Here is a 25,350-nt window from a genome sequence, read left to right on the forward strand (position 1 = left end):
TAGAAAGTTTTATCAATCACTTTACAGAATGTACTTGTAATCACTAGGTGAAGCTTTCCTACAAAACTCTACATGCGCTAGATTTGATAAACTGACAGATTACGCTGTACGGACATTTTTTTATACAGTGTAAACGTTTAAGTACCTGACCTGATTTCTCGTAATTATTACCATCACGATGCCGTAGATGCACTATATTACACACAACTCGAATTGATGTCAATAGAGATTAAACTATAAATTTTATAAGCTGAGATTTTCGAACAGTTTTTACGATTGAACCTATTCAACCCATTCAATATCAAGCAACTTTTATTAGTTTACAAATTTCACGGAAAGAAAAATTTTGGAGCAGCATTGAAGAAACACTTCAATAGAGCGTAGGCCACCTCGCAATAGTCCTCAATCCCATCCGCGGCAGTTCTGCAGGAATCTAGTCCGACACGGAAAGGTTCTCTGTAGTCATCGGGGAGTAACCTTATTTGCTTAATAGCAGCGTTGTAGTTCAGTTTACCATTTTTTGCCTGTTTACAAGAGTTCAACCTGTGAATGCAATCGTAAAAGTTCAAAGCAATATTATAACTTACGGTCTGGGTTAAATCCATCAAACACGAAGCGTAGCACTGAAAAAAATAAAATAAAATTATAGTTCGCCAGTAAATTAGATCCGAATAAATCTGCTACCTTAAAATCTCTGGTATCAGGAAACATTCCATTAGATGCACCTTCTGCAACATCTGCAATTTACACAAAAATCCAATATTTCTGCAAAGAAAATTACACCAAGCACTTACTATCCGAAATCCCATATTTGGGTTGGCAAATGTTCCTCATCATCTTGGCTGTTTGTTTCATGTCGTCGTAGGTCATGGAACTGAAGACAACACCCATTTGGATCAAACAACCAATAAAAATTACCGAGTTTTTGTAATTCATTTTACGACATCCAAATGGTAGCTCGCTTCGAATGCAAGTAAGTATAGTTCTCCCACGCTCATCAGCTCATTGCGGCTAGTTAAGAACCAGCTCTATAATTATAAGCCCATTTAATGTCAACTGACGAGAGTTGTCATCACTTGCCATGCGTATTATCAGCAAACATAAGTGAAAAATATTGCATACTCATTTTCATTCATCATTTTTCTCCGAAGAAATACAGTACGATGAGAATGAACAATGTTGTTCATATAGGGTAAATGATATATTTTGATCATCTGAATATATTTTGGACTTTCGGTTATATTTTGCGTGTTTTTCGATTTAGCTTTCTTTAAATACACTGGATTTTGTTTTTACACGATTTACATTTTCCCAATTTTCCACTCATCCTAAATGTTTAACGCATATTAATTATCATGTGATTTTTCTTCGATTTATTCTGGATTTTTTGAAACATGTTGCAAAGAGTTTGGTGGTAAATTGAAGTCACACGATCAAAAGTATGAGCGAAAAAAAATCGTGTAAAAACAAAATCCTGTGTAAATAGGAATCATGTGTCTCTTTGGCCTTTTTCATAATCACATTTATAACCACATTTATATAACAAAATAAACAAAATATAGCCAAAAGTCCAAAATATATTCAGATGTCCAAAATACCATCGTTACCCTACTATCAAACTAAACCCGTTAATAAACTTTGAGGGAGTGGGACCTATTTCGAAAACCCCAAGTTTTAGATGATGATTTTACCACCAGACAGTCTGAGATTTTACTCTACCTCAATCCGTTTTCAACAGATTACAGTCAAACCTCCATGAGTCGATATTGAAGGGACCATCGACTCATGGAAATATCGAGATGTGGAATAGAGAAGCCTCGGGAAGCTGTTTGAAGGGACCATCACAGTAGCCCAGAAAATATTTTTTAATATGGCATAATTTGCTTCCATGAGTCGATATCGAGTCATAGAACATCGACTCATGGAGGTTTAACTGTAGTTTAATGTGACCAGAAACGTTTATTATTGACACAGGACACAGATTTAGTTAACATCTAAACAGATAACACTGAATCAACAATTTGACGCCACAATGCACGGTTCGAGGCCGCATCTCTCCATCCTCGGATACGCCCCACGCTCGCCAAGTCGTTCTGCACCTGGTCTGCCCATCTCGCTCGCTGCGCTCCACGCCGTCTCGTACCTGCCGGATCGGAAGCGAACACCATTTTTGCAGGGTTGCTGTCCGGCATTCTTGCAACATGTCCTGCCCATCGTACCCTTCCGGCTTTAGCTACCTTCTGGATACTGGGTTCGCCGTAGAGTTGGGCGAGCTCATGGTTCATTCTTCGCCGCCACACACCGTCTTCTTGCACACCGCCAAAGATGGTCCTAAGCACCCGTCTCTCGAATACTCCGAGTGCTTGCAAGTCCTCCTCGAGCATTGTCCATGTTTCATGTCCGTAGAGGACAACCGGTCTTATTAACGTCTTGTACATGACACATTTGGTGCGGTGGCGAATCTTTTTCGACCGCAGTTTCTTCTGGAGCCCGTAGTAGGCCCGACTTCCACAGATGATGCGCCTTCGTATTTCACGACTAACGTTGTTGTCAGCCGTTAGCAAGGATCCGAGGTAGACGAATTCCTCGACCACCTCTAAGGTATCCCCGTCTATCGTAACACTGCTTCCCAGGCGGGCCCTGTCGCGCTCGGTTCCGCCTATACTTTGTCTTTGACGCATTCACCACCAGTCCAACTTTTGTTGCTTCACGTTTCAGGCGGGTGTACAGTTCTGTCACCTTTGCAAATGTTCGGCCGACAATGTCCATGTCATCCGCGAAGCAAATAAATTGACTGGATCTGTTGAAAATCGTACCCCGGCTGTTACACCCGGCTCTCCGCATGACACCTTCTAGCGCAATGTTGAACAACAGGCACGAAAGTCCATCACCTTGTCTTAGTCCCCGGCGCGATTCGAACGAACTGGAGTGTTCGCCCGAAATCTTCACACAGTTTTGCACACCATCCACCGTTGCTTTGATCAGTCTGGTAAGCTTCCCAGGGAAGCTGTTCTCGTCCATAATTTTCCATAGCTCTACGCGGTCTATACTGTCGTATGCCGCCTTGAAATCAACGAACAGATGGTGCGTTGGGACCTGGTATTCACGGCATTTTTGAAGGATTTGCCGTACAGTAAAGATCTGGTCCGTTGTCGAGCGGCCGTCAACAAAGCCGGCTTGATAACTTTCCACGAACTCGTTCACTAATGGTGACAGACGGCGGAAGATGATCTGGGATATCACTTTGTAGGCGGCATTAAGGATGGTGATCGCTCGAAAGTTCTCACACTCCAGTTTGTCGCCTTTCTTGTAGATGGGGCATATAACCCCTTCCTTCCACTCCTCCGGTAGCTGTTCGTTTTCCCAGATTCTGACTATCAGTTTGTGCAGGCAAGTGGCCAGCTTTTCCGGGCCCATCTTGATGAGCTCAGCTCCGATACCATCCTTACCAGCTGCTTTATTGGTCTTTAGCTGTTGAATGGCATCCTTAACTTCCCTCAAGGTGGGGGCTGGTTGGCTTCCATCGTCCGCTGAACTGACGTAGTCATCTCCTCCGCTGCCTTGACTTTCATTGCCTATACTCTCAGTGCCATTCAGATGTTCCTCGTAGTGCTGCTTCCACCTTTCGATCACCACACGTTCGTCCGTTCGCTCCCATCCTTATCCCGGCACATTTCGGCTCGCGGCACGAAGCCTTTGCGGGATGCGTTGAGCTTCTGATAGAACTTGCGTGTATCTTGAGAACGGCACAGCTGTTCCATCTCCTCGCACTCCGCTTCTTCCAGGCGGCGTTTCTTCTCCTGAAAAAGGCGGGTCTGCTGTCTCCGCTTCCGTCTATAACGTTCCACGTTCTGCCGGGTACCTTGCTGCAGCGCGACCGCCCGCGCTGCGTCCTTCTCCTCCAGAATCTGTCTGCACTCTTCGTCGAACCAATCGTTCCGTCGACTTCGACCCATATACCCGACGTTGTTCTCCGCTGCGTCGTTAATGGCTGCTTTGACTGTATTCCAGCAGTCCTCAAGAGGGGCCCCATCGAGCTCACCCTCTTCCGGCAACGCTGCCTCGAGATGCTGCGCGTATGCAGTGGCGACATCAGGTTGCTTCAGTCGCTCTAGGTCGTACCGCGGCGGTCGTCGGTACCGAACATTGTTGATGACGGATAGTTTTGGGCGCAGTTTAACCATCACCAGATAGTGGTCAGAGTCGATGTTAGCGCCACGATATGTCCTGACGTCGATAATGTCGGAGAAGTGCCGTCCATCAATCAGAACGTGGTCGATTTGTGATTCTGTCTGCAGTGGTGATCTCCAGGTGTACCGATACGGGAGGCTGTGTTGGAAGCAGGTGCTACGAATGGCCATATTCTTGGAGGCGGCGAAATCAATTAGTCGTAGGCCGTTTTCGTTCGTCAGCCGGTGAGCGCTGAACTTTCCAATAGTCGGTCTAAACTCCTCCTCTTGGCCAACCTGAGCGTTCAAATCTCCTATGATGATTTTGACGTCGTGGCTTGGGCAGCTGTCGTACTCACGTTCCAGCTGCGCGTAGAATGCGTCCTTATCATCATCAGTGCTTCCGGAGTGTGGGCTATGGACGTTGATTATGCTGAAGTTGAAGAACCGGCCTTTGATCCTCAACCTGCACATTCTTTCATTGATCGGCCACCACCCGATCACGCGCCTTTGCATATCGCCCATCACTATGAAAGCTGTTCCCAGCTCATGTGTGTTGCCGCAGCTCTGGTAGATGGTATGATTACCTCTAAACGTTCGCACCATTGATCCCTTCCAACAAACCTCCTGCAGCGCTACGATGCCGAATCCACGGTCCTTGAGCACATCGGCGAGTATGCGTGTGCTCCCGATGAAGTTGAGAGATTTGCAGTTCCACGAACCGAGTTTCCAATCGCTAGTACCTTTTCGTCGCAGTGGTCTTCGCCGATGGTTCCGGTCCGTACTCTCTTGTTGATTGTTCGTTGCTTAAGATTTTTTAAAGGCTGACTTGCAGGGCCTGACACCAAACCCCCTAAATTTCCGGAGGACCATTCCTCCTTATTTCCGGTGGACCATGGTGCACAGTTTCACTTAGAGTCCCTCGCTGGCACTCGGACGATGATCAGCCGCCCCTAACATGGAGAACAGACGCTGTTGTGAGCCGATCCTGACAAGGAGAACAGACGCTCAATAAGATTTGCACCTCCGGAGAGGAGCAAACCCCCCTTCCCTGTCAGCATACGACCATAGTTCCCACCGGGGTTGGTTACCCGATCTTCCCTAAGGTTGCTCGTATCCCGGCCAGCACCGCGGGGAGGTAGGGATAGGAGTTGCTGGGTAAGAGGCTAAGGACCGCGAGATGGGGTCTATTTTATTCCTTCAGGTACGCGAAGTACCAATGGTACGCTTTACCCACCATTTGCCGTGCCAAAATCAACTACTGCTGACTCGAAATCCGTCCACCGTGGACGGATTTCGAATCATAGGATCAAAATCCGTACAGCTATTTTTTAACTGAATATTTAAATAGAAGTAGTATGATTGACTAAACTACCACTGTAAATAGTTAGATACGCACCTTGAGAAGCGATCCCTTCGATTTGTATTCCGCTTATCTTATGTAATGATTCGCAATTAGCAATTAAAACATAGTTACTTTTGGTGCAATTATGCTCTACCCAAAAACAAAATGGCGGCAAAAACTCCGCGTTTGGTGGGTGGCGATTTGTTTTTGATTTTTGTTGTTTTAATTTCAAAGCCTTGTTTCAATTTATATGCCCTAGAAGCTTACTGCCAAGTATTTGAACAGGATAAGATAAATTATTCCTACATCAACTACCTTTACCCCCTTTAATTTATTAATATCTCATGAGGTGGACGGACTTCGGTGCTGTACGGATTTCGGTCCCACACGGTAATAAAGCTTCCATAAACATCAAGAAATTGCTTATAAGGGTAGTAATAAAAAATAAATATAAAAATTCCCTAAATAATGCAAAATTTCCATAAACAAAAAAGAACTTCCTGAGCATCAATAATATATTAGCACTTTTAAAAGTAAAAATTGCCTTTCATATAATTGAAAAAAAAAAATACAAAGTAAATTTTACTCTTTATGAACAATTTCTTTATTTTTCATGGACGATTTCTTGATTTCTTGAAAGAGTTGGAGATCTTAGCTGGCGAATTGACGACGGTCCATACCAAATAATCGAAAAATATAAAGGTCCCAGGCTTCGAGAGTATCCTGATTCTTGAACTCAAACACATGACTGCTCCGTTTTTCGAGCACCTTTCGCTGTTCTTTAATCAGTGTCTCCGTTTCAGCTACTTCCCATCGTCCTGGAAGTCAACCAAAGTCATCCCAAGAGTTATCGTCCTATCAGCCTTCTTTCAGGGTTATCCAAGCTGGATATTTAGGGTAGATCCATTAATTACGTAACGCAAAAATCGGCCATTTTCAAACCCCACCTCCCCCCTATGTCACACTTTTTTGTATGAATCATTAATTTTTTTTGTATAAATTGTCACATTTTGGGCAACCTCCCCCCATCATCCTCTGAGCGTTACGTAATTTATGGATGCTCCCTTACCGCCGATTACTTGAGTCTGTCGATAAATCATCTTGCTCAAGGAACAGGTTGGTTTGCTACGCGGTTGATTAGCCGTACACCAACGGACCCGGGTTATTAACTGAGGACGTTTTGGAACAGTTTTGTCTCAAAAACCTACACTATAGCCTTACTCGATCACGAGAAGGCGTTCGACAATGTTTGGCATGATGGCCTGGTGTACAAACTTCAACGGTTCAATCTTCACAGCTACCTATTGAAGATCATCAAAAACTATCTGTCGGTCAGGACATTCCGAATCTAATTCAGAGGAGCGAGCTCCGATGCGCACGACGCATAGTATTATGCATCTCGAGATAATATAGAATACTGCGGCGTCCTGCTGGTTGCTTCTCAGGTAATCGCAACAGTCACTAAACACGACAGAGTCAATAAAAATCTTACCCACCGTATGCACTTGTCATGAGAAACACTCTCCATGTACTCAGTGACTCCGGTTGCCTCTCACTAATACAATCGAGCACTGCTGTCATTTGGCGAAAAGCACGTGGTTTTGTTTTGAGAGGGAAAATTTTCCCTATCTTTCAACCCGGCGGCTATCTTGACGTCTACCTTCGCAGTCGAGCCTGCGAGAGTAAGACCGCCGCGAAAGTCTAGAAAAAGATAAGCGCGACAATAGTGGTGCGTTTAGCGAAAATCGTGAACTATTTTTTACCATTTCAGGGTGTATTTTTTTTGCATTGGTGTCTTCGGGAATAAATTCTACAAAAATATGGCGCATCGAATGACGAAAAGTTATATTTCCAATTTTTGCCACAAAATGTAATTTCTTCAATAAACTTTTTTTAAATATGGTGTCTTTGGCAAAGTTGTAGTGTAATGTATTATGAATTTTATTTTTTAAAATACGGGCGTTTTTTTTATGGACAGACCCTTTAAAACATTATTTAAAGATATTTTCGAAACTAACAGTTTCAGGTCAATACAATGTTCTACAAAAAAGTATATATAATCAAAATAGACCACTTTCTGGAGGATACCAGGGATGTTTTTTGCAAACATAACTTGATGTTGGGGATTCAATGTCGAAAATTGTGATATTTGAAGACTTCATATGCGACAGAGGGGCAAATTGAGGCAAAGAAATCCCCACAGGATTTGAAATATCTGGTCTGTACCATGTACCAGTACTTGGAACATCGGTGTTAACGCTGTGAAGATCTAGGTAAATAAAACAGTGACAAAGTTCATCATCCTGTTAAGTGTTTTACCCACTGATCAACTGCAGGCTGTCATTATCCCTGAAAAATAAGCCAAGAATTGCTTCAGGGGTTGCAACAGAAATTTCACCAGTAGTTCCATCAAACTTTTCACCAGAAATTGTTTCAGGAGCTGCAACAGAAATTGCTCCAGGAGATCTGTCACACGTTTCACCAGAAATTGCTCCAAGGATTCCAGCAGGAATTGCTTCAGTAGTTTCAACAGAAATTGATCCAGGAGCTCCATCACACGTTTCACCATAAATGGATCCAAGAGTTCCACCTGGAATTGCACCAAGAATTCTTCCAGGAGCTCAGCCAAGAACAGAAATGGTTTCAGGAGTTCCATCGTACGTTCCACCAGAAATTGCACCAAGAATTCCTCCATGAGTTCCGCCAAGAATTTGCTTCAGGAGTTCCAACAGAAATTGCTCCAGGAGATCCATCAGAAATACTTCAGGAGTTCCATAACACGTTTCATCAGAAATTGTTCCAGGAGTTCCATCACACGTTTCACCAGATATTGCTCCAAGAGCTCAACCAGAAATTGCTCCAGGAGTTCTTTCAGAATTTCCACCACGAATTGCTCCAGGTATTCCATCACCAGTTTCACCAGAAAATCCTCCAAAGGTCAACCATCAATTGCTTCCCCAGAAATTACACCAGGAATCGCCCCCCCCCGGAGCTCCAGCAGAAATTGCTTCAAGAGTTCCATTATATGTTCCTCCAGAAATTGCTCCAGGAGTTCCATCATATCCACCAGATATTGCTCCAGAAAGTCCAACAGGAATTGCACCATGAATTTCCTCATACGTTACATAACGAATTGCTCCAGGAGATTCATCACACGTTTCACCAGAAATTGCTCTAGGAGATCCACCAGGAATTGCACCAAGAATTCCTCCAGGAGTTCCGCCAAGGAATTCTGCCAGGAAGAGTGTTTGCGCACATAAAGGCGATGGGATTCTGGATGCTAAAATGAGGTGGGCTTCAGACACAGGATGTTTTCACTAAAGATTAACTGATTTATTTGGCACTAACACGGTTTATTACATTCTGTTGCAGTACAATTTCCGTAAGAGCGAGTGGATTCACGGGTAATGGTTAATATCCACTGTTGTAATTTACAGAAAATTTGAAAATAAGGGTTTTTGTAATAGCAAAAGGCAATAATTGTTATACAACAATCAATCTAAATACATTGTTTGACAACAATGAAATATATCACATTGTAGTGTGTGAGTATAACATCGGGTTACAAAACAACAATAGAGTACCTAATTACTCTGAAGTACGGGTCAGAAATGTGTCCCTTAATGACAACCGTTTTACTATTTTGCATTCTCCTTGAGTTTTAATTCAAACATCCTATCCGTATGAAAGATCCGGATCATTAGACTGAACGACCCAGATCTGATCCGCTCAACGAAGTGATCCGTTTAGCCCATCTCTTAGATGTATGTAAATAGCATAAAAACGCTTTGCTGATTATGTTCAATGCATTTACAGATGATAAAATGATTTTCATAGTTTCGGCCACACTTTTAGACTGCGTACTCCTATGTGCGACGTGTTGTACAATTTTTACTCCACCACCAGGAAATTTGGCTCGGTCGGAGTAAAGTAGAAGCGTCTGTGGGCTAGTTGTGCGACTGTTGGACAATACAACTTATCTACCCACAGACGGTCGGATAAGAGATAGTGACCTTGAAAGTGAAGTGATAGAAATTTAACGTTTTACTGTTTTACTGGAGTCCTGATACAGGATTACAAAATTTAGGATCGGGAATCCCCCCAGTCGATTCAACAAGACATCTTCAGCGATAACCACCACTACAGTGGTTCCCTCTTCAGTCTGATGTAGGCTTCCTCCATCTTCTCAAACTTACGTGCCATAATATCTATGTCGTCGGCGAAGTCAAATAGCTGGACGGACTTATTGAAAATTGTACCACTTCCAAAGCGATGTTGAATAGCAGACACGAAAGACCATCACCTTGCCGTAACCCTCTGCGGGTTTCGAAGGGACTCGAGAATGCCCCTGAAACTCGAACTACGCACATCACCCGATCCATCGTCGCTTTGATCAACCGTGTCAGTTTATCCGGAAATCCGTGTTCGTGCATTAGCTGCCATAGCTGGTCCCGATCGATTGTATCATATGCGGCTTTGAAGTCGATGAATAGATGATGTGTGGGCACGTTGTATTCGCGGCATTTCTGCAGTACTTGGCGAATGGCGAACACCTGGTCTATGGTGAAGCGTTCGCCCATAAAACCCGCCTGCTACTGCCCCACGAACTCCCTCACAATTGGTGCTAGTCTACGGCATACAGTTTGGGAGAGTACCTTGTAGGCGGCGTTCAGCAATGTGATTGCGTGGTAGTTGCTACAATCCAGCTAATCGCCTTTTTGTAGATGGGACACACGACACCTTACATCCACTTCTGCGGCAAAACTTCCTCCTCCCAAATCTTGGTAAGGATTTCCTAGAGATCCGGAGCCGGTAAAATTATGTCTTGCGCGCGTTCTCCCAGGTCCATCACCATACCGCCATCTTCGTCTGCCACATCGCCATTCAGGTGTTCTTCGTAGTGCTGCCGCCACCTTTGGATCACCTCACGCTCGTTCGTAAGAAGGTTCTCGTTTATGTTCTTACACATATCAGGCTGTGGCACGTGGCCCTTACGTGAACGGTTTAACTTCTCATAGAACGTGTGTTATTAGCGCGGTACAGTTGCTCCGTCTCTTCACGGTCTCGATCTTCCTGCTGGCGCTTTTTGACGTAGGACTTACGTCTTTCTTTACTATACTGAGTGTCATTTAGATTTTTGGAAATCGAGAGCGTTACGCTGAAAGGGAAGATTTCGAACGTTATTAGCGCCTTTATCTTCCGATGGAATTTTAAGATTTATATATCAAGCGACTCGGACACTCTCCAGCAATTTGCCAATTTCATTGAAACATAAGATTTTTAACGATAAGCTAAAGAAAATTTCAATTCTTGTCAAGGCCAATATTTTTTTTTATATATAATCAATCTCGTGCATTCCTAACACGGACATCAGAATGCATTACCACGTGCCGTCGGATCCACCACAAGATTTTCTTTGTGCATAAAAGAAGCAGTGCCTTCCCTGTGCGAGTCATGACAGTTTGTGACAGCAGCGCGTACTGACGTGCTTTTTGCTCGCACATTATTTTACCTACACAGCATGCTGTCGCCAGCGGGAGAGCTCCCGGTGGGTCTGCGAGTGTGCATGCAACAAGAGGTCGCCTTTTTTCTTTGCCATTCTATGCTTGATGATGGTCGGATGCAGTGGTGTCGGTTGCAATCGATGCAATCGCCCACTGCTCATCATCGTTAAATGTAAATACGTTATGATTATTCAAGTCCTACGTCTACTCGCGGTTATGTTTAAAACATTACCCATTACTTTTTTGTCTTCCTATTGTCTTTGAATGAATGTTCTTTGGAAGCCCCTCCGATTCTCCTACACTTGAGGAGTAGAAAACTGAATATGTAATAACTTTTGTGCGTCTTAGCAAAAGATAACACAATTTTGTGATTATAAAATTCTTACATTTACTTTCTACTAAATTTATAATGGAAGTGAACGAGGATTTTGTAGTGATAGCAATGAGGTTATTAAAAAAATTAGGAAAATAAAGTTAAGCAAAAAAAAAAATTATTTTAATGTACTGACAAAAAAAAAGTACATACAAGGCACTTATTATAAATCTGCCCATATCACAAATTCTTGAACATGCGATGTAACCAAATTATGAAAGCTCAATGCGTATTACTGATAATTCGCCATAAAGTAGGCAATTATATTGCACCTAATGAACTTGAAGGCATTAATGGTAAAATATGGCAACAAGGTATGAATGCCACGAATGGAGTGCTAACTCATCACTAGCGAACCATGTCTCATATGTCCATATATATGAGTAAAATGGTTCAAAAGATTGGAAAGGCCACTACACGATCCTGAGCCCGGATTCCCCCACTCGGCTGAGTCGGTCCGGTGCCCCCGCAACGCTCGACCTCTACGTAACAAACCTGAGTGACCACGTCTCGCAGCCGGTTGTATACCAGGAGCTCAGTTCGGATCACTATCGAGGAGGCGATCACGGCGGCCCGAGAGCAACACGTACCGACGGCTCGGCAGGTAAGCAACTCCTTAAACATCGATACACTCACCAAAGATTTGATTCGATTGCGGAATGTCACTCGCAGGCAGTTTCAGCGTACTGGACTGCCTGGGCTTAAGGCACGCTGCAATCGAATCACAAAAATTATCAAGGCCAGAATGGTGGACCTCAAAAATAACGACTTCTCGAATAAGATCCGCACTCTCCCAGATTATGCTAAGCCGTTCTGGAAAATGACCAAAATTCTAAAATCCAAGTCTCGGCCCATTCCACCTTTGATCCCACTAGACAATAATGGCTCTAAGGATCGCTTGATAACTCCTGCAGAGAAGGTCGCTGAAATAGGTCGTCACTTCGTCAGCTCACACAATCTTGGGCAGAACATCGTCAGTCCACACGAAGCAGCCGTCAACGAACATGCTAACAACATCCATTTGATTCCCAACGACTTCTCGGAGGAGTTGGAGATCTCAGCTGACGAATTGACGGCCTATATCAAATCGTCGAAGAACATGAAGGCCCCAGGCTTCGACAGCATCCTGAATCTCGAGCTCAAACACATGAGTGCTCCGTTCTTTGAGCACCTCTCGCTGATCTTTAATCAGTGTCTCCGGCTTAGCTACTTCCCATCGTCCTGGAAGTCAGCGAAAGTCATCCCCATCCGGAAGCCTGGGAAGGATCCTTCCTCACCCAAAAATTATCGACCCATCAGCCTTCTCTCAGGGTTATCCAAGCTATTCGAAAAAGCTATTCATCATCGGTTACTTGAGTCTGCCGAAAATCTCAACATCTTGCTCGAGGAACAGTTTGGTTTCCGACGCGGTCGGTCAACTGTACACCAACTGACCCGAGTTACCAACGTCCTCAGACGGAACAAGTTTGTCTCGAAAACATCCGCCATGGCCTTACTCGATGTCGAGAAGGCATTTGACAATGTATGGCATGATGGCCTGGTGTACAAACTACAACGCTACAATCTTCCCAGCTACCTGGTGAAAATCATCAACAATTACCTGTCGGCAAGGACATTCCGGGTCTCAATCAGCGGAGCGAGTTCCAATGCGCACAACATCGTCGCAGGCGTTCCCCAGGGCAGTATCCTCGGGCCCCTGCTTTTCAATCTGTTCACCTCCGACATGCCAGAACCTCCAGAAGGCGGCATTCTGTCTCTGTTCGCAGATGACACATCCATCGTCTACAACGGTAGAGTGATCAGAGCGCTAGTGGCAAAACTCCAACGAGGCCTGGATGCCCTGACAGAGTACCTCACCAGCTGGAAGATCTGTGTCAACGCGGCGAAGACCCAGGTCATCATTTTCCCCCACTCCAAATCCCCTAAACTTGTTCCGCCTGGGGACTGTAAAATCATCCTCAATGGCACGACTGTGGAATGGGCCAATGAGGCCGACTACCTTGGCTTGACCCTCGACAGCAAGCTTATTTTCAGGCAGCAGGTTGACAAAACGGTGACAAAGTGTAACGTCTTGTTGAAACTACTGTACCCTTTGATCAACCGCCGGTCGTCATTGTCCCTGACAAATAAGCTTGCTGTCTACAAGCAAATCATCCTCCCTGTGATCGAATACGGAATGCCGGTCTGGGAGAGCTGCGCTAAAACCCACCACCTCAAACTTCAACGGGTCCAAAACAAATTCCTGAGGATGATCCTCAACACCCTCCCAGGACAAGAACATCCGAGGTCCACCGTCTGGCCGGGATAAAACCTTACATGAGCGCTTTGGTGAGTGTAAAGAAAAGTTTAGGGTCCGTTGCTTGCATTCGGATTAGGCTCTAATTAGGGCGCTAGTTCCAATCTAGGTTATAAAATTTTATTGTAAATATTAGTGTACATAGTAGTTAGGTTATCAAATTTCCAAGTAACTAATGCCTCCTAAAGGCAAACATGATAAATTAGACAAACTATAAAGAAAAAATTCCTTTTCAAATAATTATAACCAAATCATTCATAAAGCTGAAGGGCCAAAAGGCCAAACACTTAAACTGTAAGAAAATTGTCACACACTAAAGAAATGTAAATAAATTGAATTTGAGTTAAAAAAAAAAAAAAAAAAGTCAAAAGATTGGAATTTTTGGCCGATGTGTTGAAGCACATCCTGCAGCAGGACCATCGACGGGCCAAGGCGGCCCATCCCAGGATCCACAGGAGTGGATCCGAAGGAGTTCCCGATGACATTCCGATGGTGAGTAAGCGGGTGGCACCGCCCTCTGCCAATATCGGAATGTCTCATCGGAGGTAGCAGCGAGTAGAGATGTCGTAATATCCCGATTAATCCATTAGTTACTAATCGATTACTCTTGATTCTTGTCGATTATTGATTCGATTAATCATTGTATAGTAATCGATTCAAAATTAATCGATTATCACAAAGATGAATCGATTAATCGAAATAATCAATTAATTTTCGACATCCTTATGATGTCGTAAAATTCTGATTAATCGATTAGTAACTAATCGATTACTCACGATTCATCTCGATTATTGAATCGATTAATCGTTGGGTAATAATCGATTCAAAATTAATCGATTATCACAACGATGAATCGATTAATCGAAGTAATCGATTAATTTGCGACATCTCTAGCAGCGAGCATCCGCTCCGATGCCGAGTAGTGGGTGGTACCCTACTCGGCTAATCAGAGCGTCGATGAACATCAACAACTTTTATGTTGTTGATGCAACGGTTAGTGACTAGGACCGGTCACGACAGATTTTTAATCTAATAATTGTGTAATCCACCATTGTTAAGGAGATAGATGTCGAGTTGATTTCTTTGTCTTCCGTTACCCTGCGTATAGTCAAACCTATATTAATTCGTTATTAATAATAAATTCACATTCATCAGTTAATCATCTCACTAATAAATCATGATCCCCAAAGCTATTGTGCAGTCGTTAATGCAATAAAATCAGGTAGGTTGAATCATTCGTATTGGATTTTAAGTCTGTTGACCTACCATAGAACTTATCAGTTGTATACTCTTCGGTTTGAGCAATGGATCTATTAGAACAGACTCCGTTTGGCCAAACGTCTGGCTCAGCACTGATCCTTCTTATCAAGGAAATTGTTCTGAGCTATCTATCGAATTACCATTCTGTTTGCATCGTTAGGAACAACACCGACTTCATACATATTGACGTTGATGTTCCTGTGATGGTCATGACTGTCGATGAGCAGTTCAACAAAACCTTTCTCAATGGAGTCGAAGCTGGATGTCAAGCATTTATCGTTCAACAGCGAGCTTTATGGTCATTTCTAGATTCTTTTCCGGATGCACATGACTATTCAGATCAGCGATCCGCAGCCAAAAAGTTGATAGTTCTGATGGATGAGTTTGACGAAGCGATCTCCGACCGTATTTGTGCACATTTGATAATACGAGGTTCAACTACAGTAATTGCTCAAATGGTATTATAACGATAAAATTCTCATATTTCAGATTTACCGGATATGTTGATAATCGTTTTCTCGGAGGAAAATAATTCTACTGAGTTCTACACAACGGATATTTCAGGTGACGGTACGAGGGGTACTGTAATTGTTAGAATTGTTCCTGTGTTTCCTCCAGATTACTTTCCGGAGAAACATAAAAACATGAATTGGATGCCGATACGATTCCAAACTGTATTGTATCCACCATTTGTGTACTACGCCGAAACGGTATGTTTGTTTAGAGATGAACTCGGTTGTATACGGATACATTATGTAATAAAATTATATTCATCGTCATCATTAATTTTCCGCTAAGAAATTTCGATGTTTCAAACATTCACAGACAGCTGAGAAAGCAAACGCCAGGAAAGATCCTCGCTACTACAGTGACAACAATCCTGTGTATATTGATGGAACCGAACCGCTTTTGTTAGTGGAATTTTGTCAACGAAGCAATTGCACAATAGATGCTTATTTTGGTACATTGTAGCGCAACCCCAAATCACTTTAATTACATGACAATTCTTTTCAGATGAGACCTATTTGTGGGGTGACATAACCGAGAATCGAACTGCTACAGGAGTCTTGGGAGCGGTTGCCACTCGTCAAGCAGACTTCGCTGTGTCGGCAATATATTATTGGTAAGTTTTTCACGTTCCCTTCCTTAGGCTATCTAACCACAAGACGATTCTCGTATGAAGGCCACATCCCTACCGTTTCGCAACGTACACCGGTGACATCAGTCGATCCGGACTTACTGTATTGGTACCGAAGCCCCAAACGGTCGCACCCTGGCGCACGCCGTTTCTGTCGTTCTCCAAAAGTCTCTGGATGGCAGTCGGAGTGGCCTTCTGCGCGGGAGTTGGCGCGGTATGGTTGATCGAAAAGGGGCGTACTCACATCAAGGGAACATCGGCAGGGCAGCCGAAAAATATCAGTGATTCAATACTGACTATGATTGGGTTCTACATGGAGCAAAGTGCATTCATCAATCGAGATCTGATCTCGTGCGTCTTTCTGTTCATTGCTCTACTGTTTGCTGGATTCATGGTGGGGAATCTATACGGAGCGGGACTGGCAGGAATCATGACAATTCCTCAGTTTGAGGCTGCAATCGAAACGGGTCATGATTTGGCAGATGTGGGTTTAACGTTTGTAGGTAATGATTGGGCGTGGATGTTTGCCCTTCGACCATCACCACAGGTTGGAATCCATATAGTTTTGTGCTTAAATGTTTTGCTTTGAAAGTTTCTTGTTTTCTTTTCCATAGGCATACGTTCAGAAAATCGTCCGACACTACAAAGTGGTCGATGACACATACATGGTGCAGCACAGAAACATGCGTGATATTGGATACGTAGCAGAGAAAACAGAGTTCGGGCATGTCGGTCCGGTGGATTTTCTGGATGTCCAATCGTCCGATAACTACCAACTTTTAAAAGAAGATCTTGCTTGGCAGTACTGTACTGCAGTCGTTACCAAAACTTGCCCTTTCAAGCATAGTTTTAATAATCTTTTGATGAATATTCGTCAATCTGGTATCCAGTATTATTGGGAAACAACGGTTTGTATGGCTAATATTCTAATACAGCCTTCAATTTGGTAAAGAATCTGTCAGAAATTTTGATTTAAATGGCAAGAATAGTTTTGCAACTCACGTCTTATCCGAAAGAAGACTGATATTGATGATTCGTAATTTTAGTATGAATTATAGCTGTTTTTTTTTAATTTCTACAGGTTGTGAACCGATATCTAAGTATGGCCATTCAACAGAAAATATTAGAACCAGACCTGTCCGGCTCGCAAGATCCTGTCATATTAACGGTGTCGCACTTCCTTGGAGCGTTCATGATTCTTACTTTTGGTTGCTCGAGTGCAGCCATCGTATTTATGCTTGAATGTTTGTATGCGGCAATTCAAAGGAAACATATTACTCTACTCGTATTCAACAGACATACCAGCATTTAAACAACACTTGATTGACAATGATTATATGCATAGTTGCCCATTAGCATTCAATCTGGTGACTTCACTGGACTATTGAATACGATGGTCGTCACATTTTTTTAAACGTTGTTTTTGCACTATTTATAAATAAATGAATCGTTTGTTTGAAATACTGCATATTGGTCAAAATGAGTTCTTTATATATTATGAATCCTCTTTCTGGCAAAAAATGCCCTCTTTCGAGTATCAGTATGGAAGCCAGTGGAGAGATATCAGCTTTCACACTGACGCTCTTCCCTCTCTTATCATACGGGAGCATGGCAGAAGGAAGGTCGTGAGATTTATACCATTGTTAAGATATCGTAGCCTGCAGTTCAGAGAAAATATATTTTCTCTTTGATTAGAGTACAGACAAGTTTTAAGCCAAATTGCGACATCGTCATCATCATAGACATTGTACATTTCTGGACCTTTCGCTTTTAACAAGAGTTTTTAAGAGATTTCGGTAAACTTCTTTGAGACCACGTTTATCGCTACAGAGATCCAGACTTGAAAGAAACTCTTCATCGAGACGAGGAGGTAAAATAACAGTTTTTAGGAGTCAAGAATATAAAAATATGAGCTGGATGGGTATAATGATCAACAGTGAACCCCTAACCAATAATTTACCAAAAAGTAAACACGAGAGTATTCATTATAAGAATATTTTGGTGTTCTATAATAGGAAAGAAGAACATTCCGAAACGAAACATGTAAATCAAATGGAAAGCCGACGATAGGAAAGCCAAATATCTAATATTGTCTACTTGATGTATGGAATTAAATGTTGTGCCGATATCGCGTCTGGCAATCTCCTCTTCGACGGCGAAATACGCCTGCGCATTGCGCGGAGTCGTCGGCAGGAGAAGAGCAGACTGAACAGGTTCGTCGTGGAAGAATTATTGGAGACTCGTGCTGCAGATATTTCGCCTTCATCACCAGCATTTGGGTGAACTGAGCCACCCACCCACGTGATAAAGCGAACAACAACTAGAGGAGCCGAAGTCTTGGCCCATCAATGATACTCGGTTTTGGAGAAGAGAGTGAAACGCTCATGTTGACGGGACAAGCGAGCGTGGGTGGACTCTCTCTCGCCGGGGAAGGAGAGCCGCAGGAACCGGGGACAATCGCCTCCTCCACAATATCTCACGTCGCTTAAGCGAGACGAAGATGAATGCAACGTTCCCAGTGAAAGACACGACTGGTTGACTGACTAGCTTCGGAAACGGAGACTGCTAGTACCGCTTCTTTCGCCGCCTGGAAAAAGTGGATTGCTAGGAAATGGAGTAGCTGTGCTATTATCAAGAAACGCGTTACTGCTATCAGAAGATCAACATATGCTGCAAAGGTATCATCTCGAGGTACACAGGAATAAACATCTTGATGGAGGCACGTGATATTTATAAGACTCTATTTTGTGGCCTCGGAACCGCTCAGTAAACCTCTAGCTGCTAGTCTAGCTACGAATATAATCAAGACAGTGGATGACATGACTACGTCAGTTCAGTGGATGATGGGAACCCACCAGCCCCCACTTTGAGAGAAGTCGGCGTCCTTGACTATCAGCTCCAGAACAATAAACCAGCTGGTAAGGATGGCATTGGAGCCTGAACTCACCAAGATGGTCCCGGAGAAGCTGGGTTCTTAATATCTGCACAGACTGATGATCAGAATCTGGGAAACACTAGCTACCGGAGTAGTAGAAAGAATCAAATACAAGAAAAGCGACAAGTTGTAGTGTGAGAACTTCCAAGCGATCACTTCGACTTCACCATTCTAATTTTCACATCATCACACCATGACATCTTCCATTTTCTGCTACCCGTAATGAACGAACTCGTGGGAAGTTATTAAGCAGCTTGAGGACGGTCGTTCGGTCGCTTTGTCTAAGGTAACTATTTGCCGATTTAGAGTCTCATGTATCCAACCTTCTTCAGAAAATTTGATTTCTTATTCCCATGATACTTGATCAAAAGGGGGATTCCATAACATAAGTATTGTGGTATCAATAACTACAATAATCGAATATTTAAATTTTATGAAAAATAGAGAAGACAAAAAATGTGTTGCTAAGAATTGTAACATGCCTAACTTTATACGGTTTAAAGTGGACTTGATAAAAAATTATATAAGTATCAGCAAATATGTTTAGAAATAAATATGTCTAGAAATAAAATGTCATCATATAATAAGTTTGTTCAGGTATGTATATGGTCTTCAGACATAACACTATCGAGTTTTGAATAATCGCAAGGTTTTCCAAAACGTTCTGGAGTTCAAAACATGCGATCTTCCTGATCAACAAAATCCTGAATGATGTATCCTTGCTCAACTAAATATCCCAGCAGGTCCATTGAGCTAATAGACGTTCACTCATTACTTTTTCAAGCTACTACAGACCTTTCTGGTCCTCCGAAAGGTCTATTAAGTTAATTGGATTTTACCTATTACTTCTATAAACTATTATAGACCTTTTCGGTTCTCCAAAATGTCCTGGAATTCAGAATATGCGATCTACTTAATCAACAAAGTCCTGAATGATGTATCCGTACATCACCAAATATCCCTGCAGGTTTATTGAGCTAATTGGACTCTAATAATCACTTTTACAAACTACAACAGACTTTTTCGGTCCTCCTAAACGTCCTCACACTGGGTAGATTAGAGTGGGCAAGAGTGTGCGTGCGGTAAGAGTACAGTTTCGATTTTTCAAAGTTATAAAAAAAATAAACTGCATCAGCTTGACACATATTCTGACCAAATATTGTCATGTTTAATTGCAAATGATTGAAATAAACAACAGGAGATATGAAGTAGGATATTTTTCTGGTCCTTTTGCTAAAAATAATTGTGTTTCCGCAACTAATATTGCATTATCATAAGGTGAATCCGGGTGAGATGCCACGTCGGTATAGATGCCGCTTTTCAGAGATCTGGTAGAAAGGACTTGATTTATTGGACAACGTTACAGTGTGTCTTTTGTAGCGAAAACGATAACGTAAGTAGTACCTGTTCATTTTTATAAGTCAATAAAGTAATATGATGGCTCAACACTTTTATTTATGCGTTATTTTAATAAAGATTTTTTGTACGGTTTTGCGAAAATTCTTACGAATTCACACGTTTCTTTCATTACGTGACTCCTCTAAAAAGCTTGTAGGTTATCACTTGTCATAAGACGAGTTTGTACAATCCCATTGAATTCCACCACTTAATTGTATCTTGACAGATACGTATTTCGACCTCAACAGTAAGGCCGTCTTCAGTGTCTCGTACTTGACTCGACTTGAAGGTTATGTTTGTCTGTTATATACCAATCGACTCAGCTCGACGAACTGAGTGATGTCTTTTTTTTTTTTTTTTTCTTCCTAAACAATGGGGGGGGAATCTGCTCAACAGACATCCTGGGTTGACCAGGAAGTGCTGGGTTAGGGGCCACCTCCAATGAGGGAGGCAGGGCTGCATCCCCGACCAGCTAAACCGTTTCCATTGCCGCCAAGCCCATCGTCCCTTCGGTACAACCAGAAAGTAATGCTTCAAAGGGGGCCAGTGCATGACGCACCCTCGAGGTTAGCTGCGTGTCCTTGCAGCATCGAACATCGTGACTCGCTTTTTTAGAAGAACACCATGGTATCGTGCCAGCGCATTGCCGGCTTTCCAGGTGGCCTTACCACGCCCTATGTCCTCGGAAGGTGGGCAGGGTCGACTTCGCGCCTGCTTCCCTCTGCACGACTGGTATCAAGAATGATGATGCCGCGTGCACCCCAAATTGACCTTTCTGCGATAGGGCCTATTCGCCAGCACACAGAGGGACTTGCCGACGCGAGGCCTACGCCTGCCCCAGCCTTGACGAGGACCCCTTTCCGTCCTCGGGCTCGGAACCCGCCTGGTTGACCGACGCCGCGAAAGCGACGATACCATGTTGTTCTTCGCGCGGCCACTTGTTCGATAAAAGGATCGAGTTCGACCACAGAGCATGACCACCGGTATGACCCATGAAGCCGACTCCGATCCCTTGGACCACCTCTTATTTGCGCCTGAACTAGCCATCCTTGAGTCCACGCGCCACCTTCTGTGTAGCTCCGAGACGATTTGGGCGATAGCCGATAAAACGGCGTTCCAGCCAACTTCGTCTTTACACATCCTCCGAACCAGTGATGGGAAATGTCAAAAAAATGTCATGGGGTTGCTATTACTAATTTGCTAATAACTTTTTTCAAAAGTTATTTACAACTCGGATTTTTTGTTTAACATGTAATGCCTAAAGGATCCTACAACTTTACCAAACAGCTCATTGTTCTAAATATACAGTGTGAGGCATGATAACGAATTTAAAAAAATGTCACGGAATGTCATGACATTAATGTCATTTGACACTAATTCGGCTCTCACGCCGCCAATTTCAGTTTTAGAGCAATGACCTATTAGAAAAAGTTTTAGTATCCTTTGAGTGCTTTATGTTTATATAAAACATACGATTGTAAATTACTTGTGAAAAAAGTTATTAACAAATTAGTCCCATGACATCGATATGACATTTCCCGTCACTGCTCCGGACTAGGTTATCCGGGGTAGTGTCCAGACCACATGTGGCAAGCATGTGGTCACGCATTGTGCGAAAACGCGGACACACGAACAACACGTGTTCCGCCGTTTCCTCTAAACCTGCGCACACCAAACACTCGGGCGAAGCCGAGCAAGCCAGCTGCTTTACCTGCACTTTGATTTTGCCGCACGCTTAAACGCCGGGCACATCGCGCCCCCGAGTTCCAGTTCACAGCTTTGCTGGAACAAATCAAACAATTGGGAGGGTTCGTGCAGCATTGTGCCTTATGTCCCTCCAATCCGCAGCGTCGGCAGAGATTGCTTCTGTCAGGGCCTTTGCAGTCCCATTGCTTGTGCCCCGGTTCCAGGCACTTGAAGCAAACTTCGGGTTGCTCGTATATGCGCACAGGGCATACCGACCATCCCACCTTGACGCTCCCTAACTTGACTACCTTGGAGGCGTCCGCTGCAGATAGCCGAACCAATGCTACCTGCGTCCCTGCCGGACCTTTCCGTAGCCGAACGGCTGCGGTGGGCGTCTCCACTTCACACTGTCGCCGCAGTGCCGTGACGAGCTCTTCGACTTCAGTGATCTCGTCCAGGTCTTTAACCCTTAGATTCACCTCCGTCGTGAGTGCTCTCACCTTGACCGTCTCGCCTTGGACCTCCTCCGCCAACTTCTTGTAGGCGGCGCCCTTTTGCGAGACGCCCCGCTTCAGCTCGAGTATCATCTCGCCCATCCGGGTACGTCTTATTCGACGTACGTCGGCGCCGAGTTCACCGAGCTTGACGTCACTCCTCATCGCCTTCAAAACATCCGAGTACTTAGCCTCGTCCGCCGTGATGACTAGGACATCGCCCCTGGAGCGATTGGCGCCTACCCTAGACTTCTTGCTACCCTCATTCGCCTGGGCCTTCTTTTCGGCCCTTGACGTCTTCGGTTTCTCTTGTTCTTGACCAGGGTCCAGGAGGCGTCATCCCCTCTATTTCCCTGGTCTGGTGCGGCTGAGAACTTTCAGCCTGCCGTAACCCCTTACCACCGTCTTGTGCCTGAGTGGACGGACCTTTCCAGGTCCTTCCTCCCCGGTTTTGGAGGTACCTGACCGGGGTTCAGCTTCCAGCCCCACTACCCTTGTTCGGGGTAGTAACCCTCCGCGTTTTGGAGCGGCCCCCAGGGAGCTCATCCCTGGAGACTGTCTCCCTGTTTTTGTGTCTGCTCCGTTGGAGTAGTCACCCCCGACGTACCTGCAAATACTTGAGCCTCAGTCTGGGTAGACTTTGGCACCACCGTCTTAGCTGGCACGCCTTCGGTCGACTCGACCTTGCCCGAGTCCGCGAATCCTTGGGCCTCAGTCTGGGTAGACCTCGACTCCACCGATTTCACGGGTTTACACTTGGCCGTCCCGACCGCCCTCTCCAGCTTGGCGTCCAGCATCGACTTTCGAAGTTTCTGCAAGCTCCTCTTGAGGTCCTTGCTGATATTATGCTTCGATGACGCAAAGTCGATGATGGCGTCCAGCTGTTCCGTCGCCACCTCGAAGGCCGAAAGCCCATCGCGTTTGCGGTTCATCGCCTTCACAAGCCATGGGCCGTCAATAACCCCTTCCGGCGTTTTTATAGCCGAGAGGAAGGTTGAGTGACCCACGCTGGCGCTGCACACTGAGCTGCCGACTATTGCCTCTGGCCTCCTAGGCGGAGACCTGAACAACCCACCTCTTGCGAAGGGGTTGTCGCCTACACTACTACCACTAATTGAAGAATTGACTTGGTTTTCCATTTTGGTCCCACGAGTTGCTCGGGGAAAGAGGTCCACCACGCCAGAGCCCAGCATAACGCGGTAAGGGACAATTACTGTGGAGGGTGCCCAGGTACCCCACAGGCTCCGTTAAAGGCCTAGCTTATTATTTCACCCCCCTGGCCATGCATCCCCTCGGCACGGGTCGCTTGACGCCTTGGGATTAGGGGTTAGGGACGATGGTCCCGGTCCGAACTGAGTGATGTCTGTATGTGTGTGTACATATGTGTGTATGTGTAAGAATATTGTAGACACACTTTTAAGAACTTAACATTGTCCGTTTGTGCGTTTTTCAGGTGCCTTGTAATAAACTAAAACGAATTTCAATGATTTCAATTTTTTTCCTCTGGATAACATATAGAAAGAGTATACGAATCGTCGACATTGATTTGATATGCAGAAGCTTGTTTCATAAGGGTCACATGTTCGATTGAAAACTAAGTGCGTACCCTTACCCCACTCTACTTCATATACCGATGATGATGAGGACATTGCATAGACCTTGGACCTTGGAACATCTCGTATTCTAGACAATTGGGTTTACAGGATGGGCATGGGTTTTGGAGAACCTTAAACATCTCGTATTCAATAAAGTTACACCCGATTCTGTTCTACCGAGTTACACCCGATTCTGTTTTTACACGGATTTTTTCTACACGGCCGTGTAAAAAAAAATCCCATACAAAATTTTTGCAAAGTTGCTTCATTTTGCATGATTCGTCGAGAAATCATAAATTTTTTTTTACACGGATTTTCATATTTTTTTTTACACGGAACGCATCCCCCGTGTAAAAAAAGAATCGGGTGTACATTATGTGCACATGCTTTTTTTTAAAGTTTATTAAGGCTCAGGCGATTGCTTATGTGCATTGCATATGCTTATTGAGTCGGAATGAGCATATATCGCTGATGAGGACGTCCTGCAATCGTCCTGATTAATCTGGTAGATAGCGTTGGAGAACTCTAAACATCTCGTTCTCGGGGAAATTGGTTACACATGATGCACATATGCTTATTGAACCACAATGGGTGTATACCATTGAAGAGGACGTTGCAAAGGCCTTAATAGACCTGGTAGATACCTTCAGGTGAACTCGAGCACGTTTTTGGAGAACCTTGAATGTGTCGTATTGGAGAAAATTGGGATTACATGATGGACATATGCTTCTTGAATTAAACTACATTAGCCCTGATTGGCCTGATTGATCTGGAAGATACCTTGAGCTGAACTAGAGAACACTTCGGAGAATCTTCAATATCTCGTATTCAATAAAATTGGAATTACATGATGCGTATATGCCTATTGAAGAGGATTGGGTATATACCGATGATGAGGGCATTGCACAGGCCTTGGTTGTATTGGTAGATACCCTCAGCTGAACTCGCGAACGTTTTGGAGAATCTTGAACATCTTGTATTTGGGAATATTGAAATTATATGCGTATATGCTTCCTGAAACGGATTGAATGTATACCGATGATGAACGTATTGCAAAGTCCCTGGTTGATATGGTATTTATCTTGAGCTGAACTCGAGAACGTTTTGAAGAACCTTGAACATATCGTTTTCCTAGAAATTCATCACTGGCTCACCGT

General features: G+C 43.9%; 2 protein-coding genes across 2 annotated transcripts; one reads left to right on the forward strand and one right to left on the reverse strand.

Annotated features, from left to right (window-relative positions):
- Positions 1-306: 306 nt before the first annotated feature.
- LOC134220357 (general odorant-binding protein 72-like) lies at positions 307-955 on the reverse strand. Its single transcript, XM_062699402.1, has 4 exons — positions 795-955; positions 685-737; positions 588-623; positions 307-524 (listed from the first exon to the last, which is right to left on the reverse strand). Exons 1-4 carry the CDS (start codon positions 934-936, stop codon positions 330-332), a joined length of 426 nt encoding a protein of 141 aa, XP_062555386.1. The 5' UTR covers positions 937-955; the 3' UTR covers positions 307-329.
- Positions 956-15,156: 14,201 nt separating this feature from the next.
- Positions 15,157-17,473, forward strand: LOC134221837 (uncharacterized). Its single transcript, XM_062701010.1, has 8 exons — positions 15,157-15,379; positions 15,437-15,657; positions 15,773-15,908; positions 15,962-16,070; positions 16,131-16,632; positions 16,700-16,993; positions 17,167-17,329; positions 17,382-17,473. The coding sequence occupies exons 1-8, from the start codon at positions 15,157-15,159 to the stop codon at positions 17,471-17,473; spliced, it is 1,740 nt and encodes a 579-aa protein (XP_062556994.1).
- Positions 17,474-25,350: the final 7,877 nt, after the last annotated feature.

The sequence above is a fragment of the Armigeres subalbatus genome, chromosome 3 (assembly GCF_024139115.2).
Source record: "Armigeres subalbatus isolate Guangzhou_Male chromosome 3, GZ_Asu_2, whole genome shotgun sequence".
Taxonomy (NCBI): Eukaryota; Metazoa; Arthropoda; class Insecta; order Diptera; family Culicidae; genus Armigeres; species Armigeres subalbatus.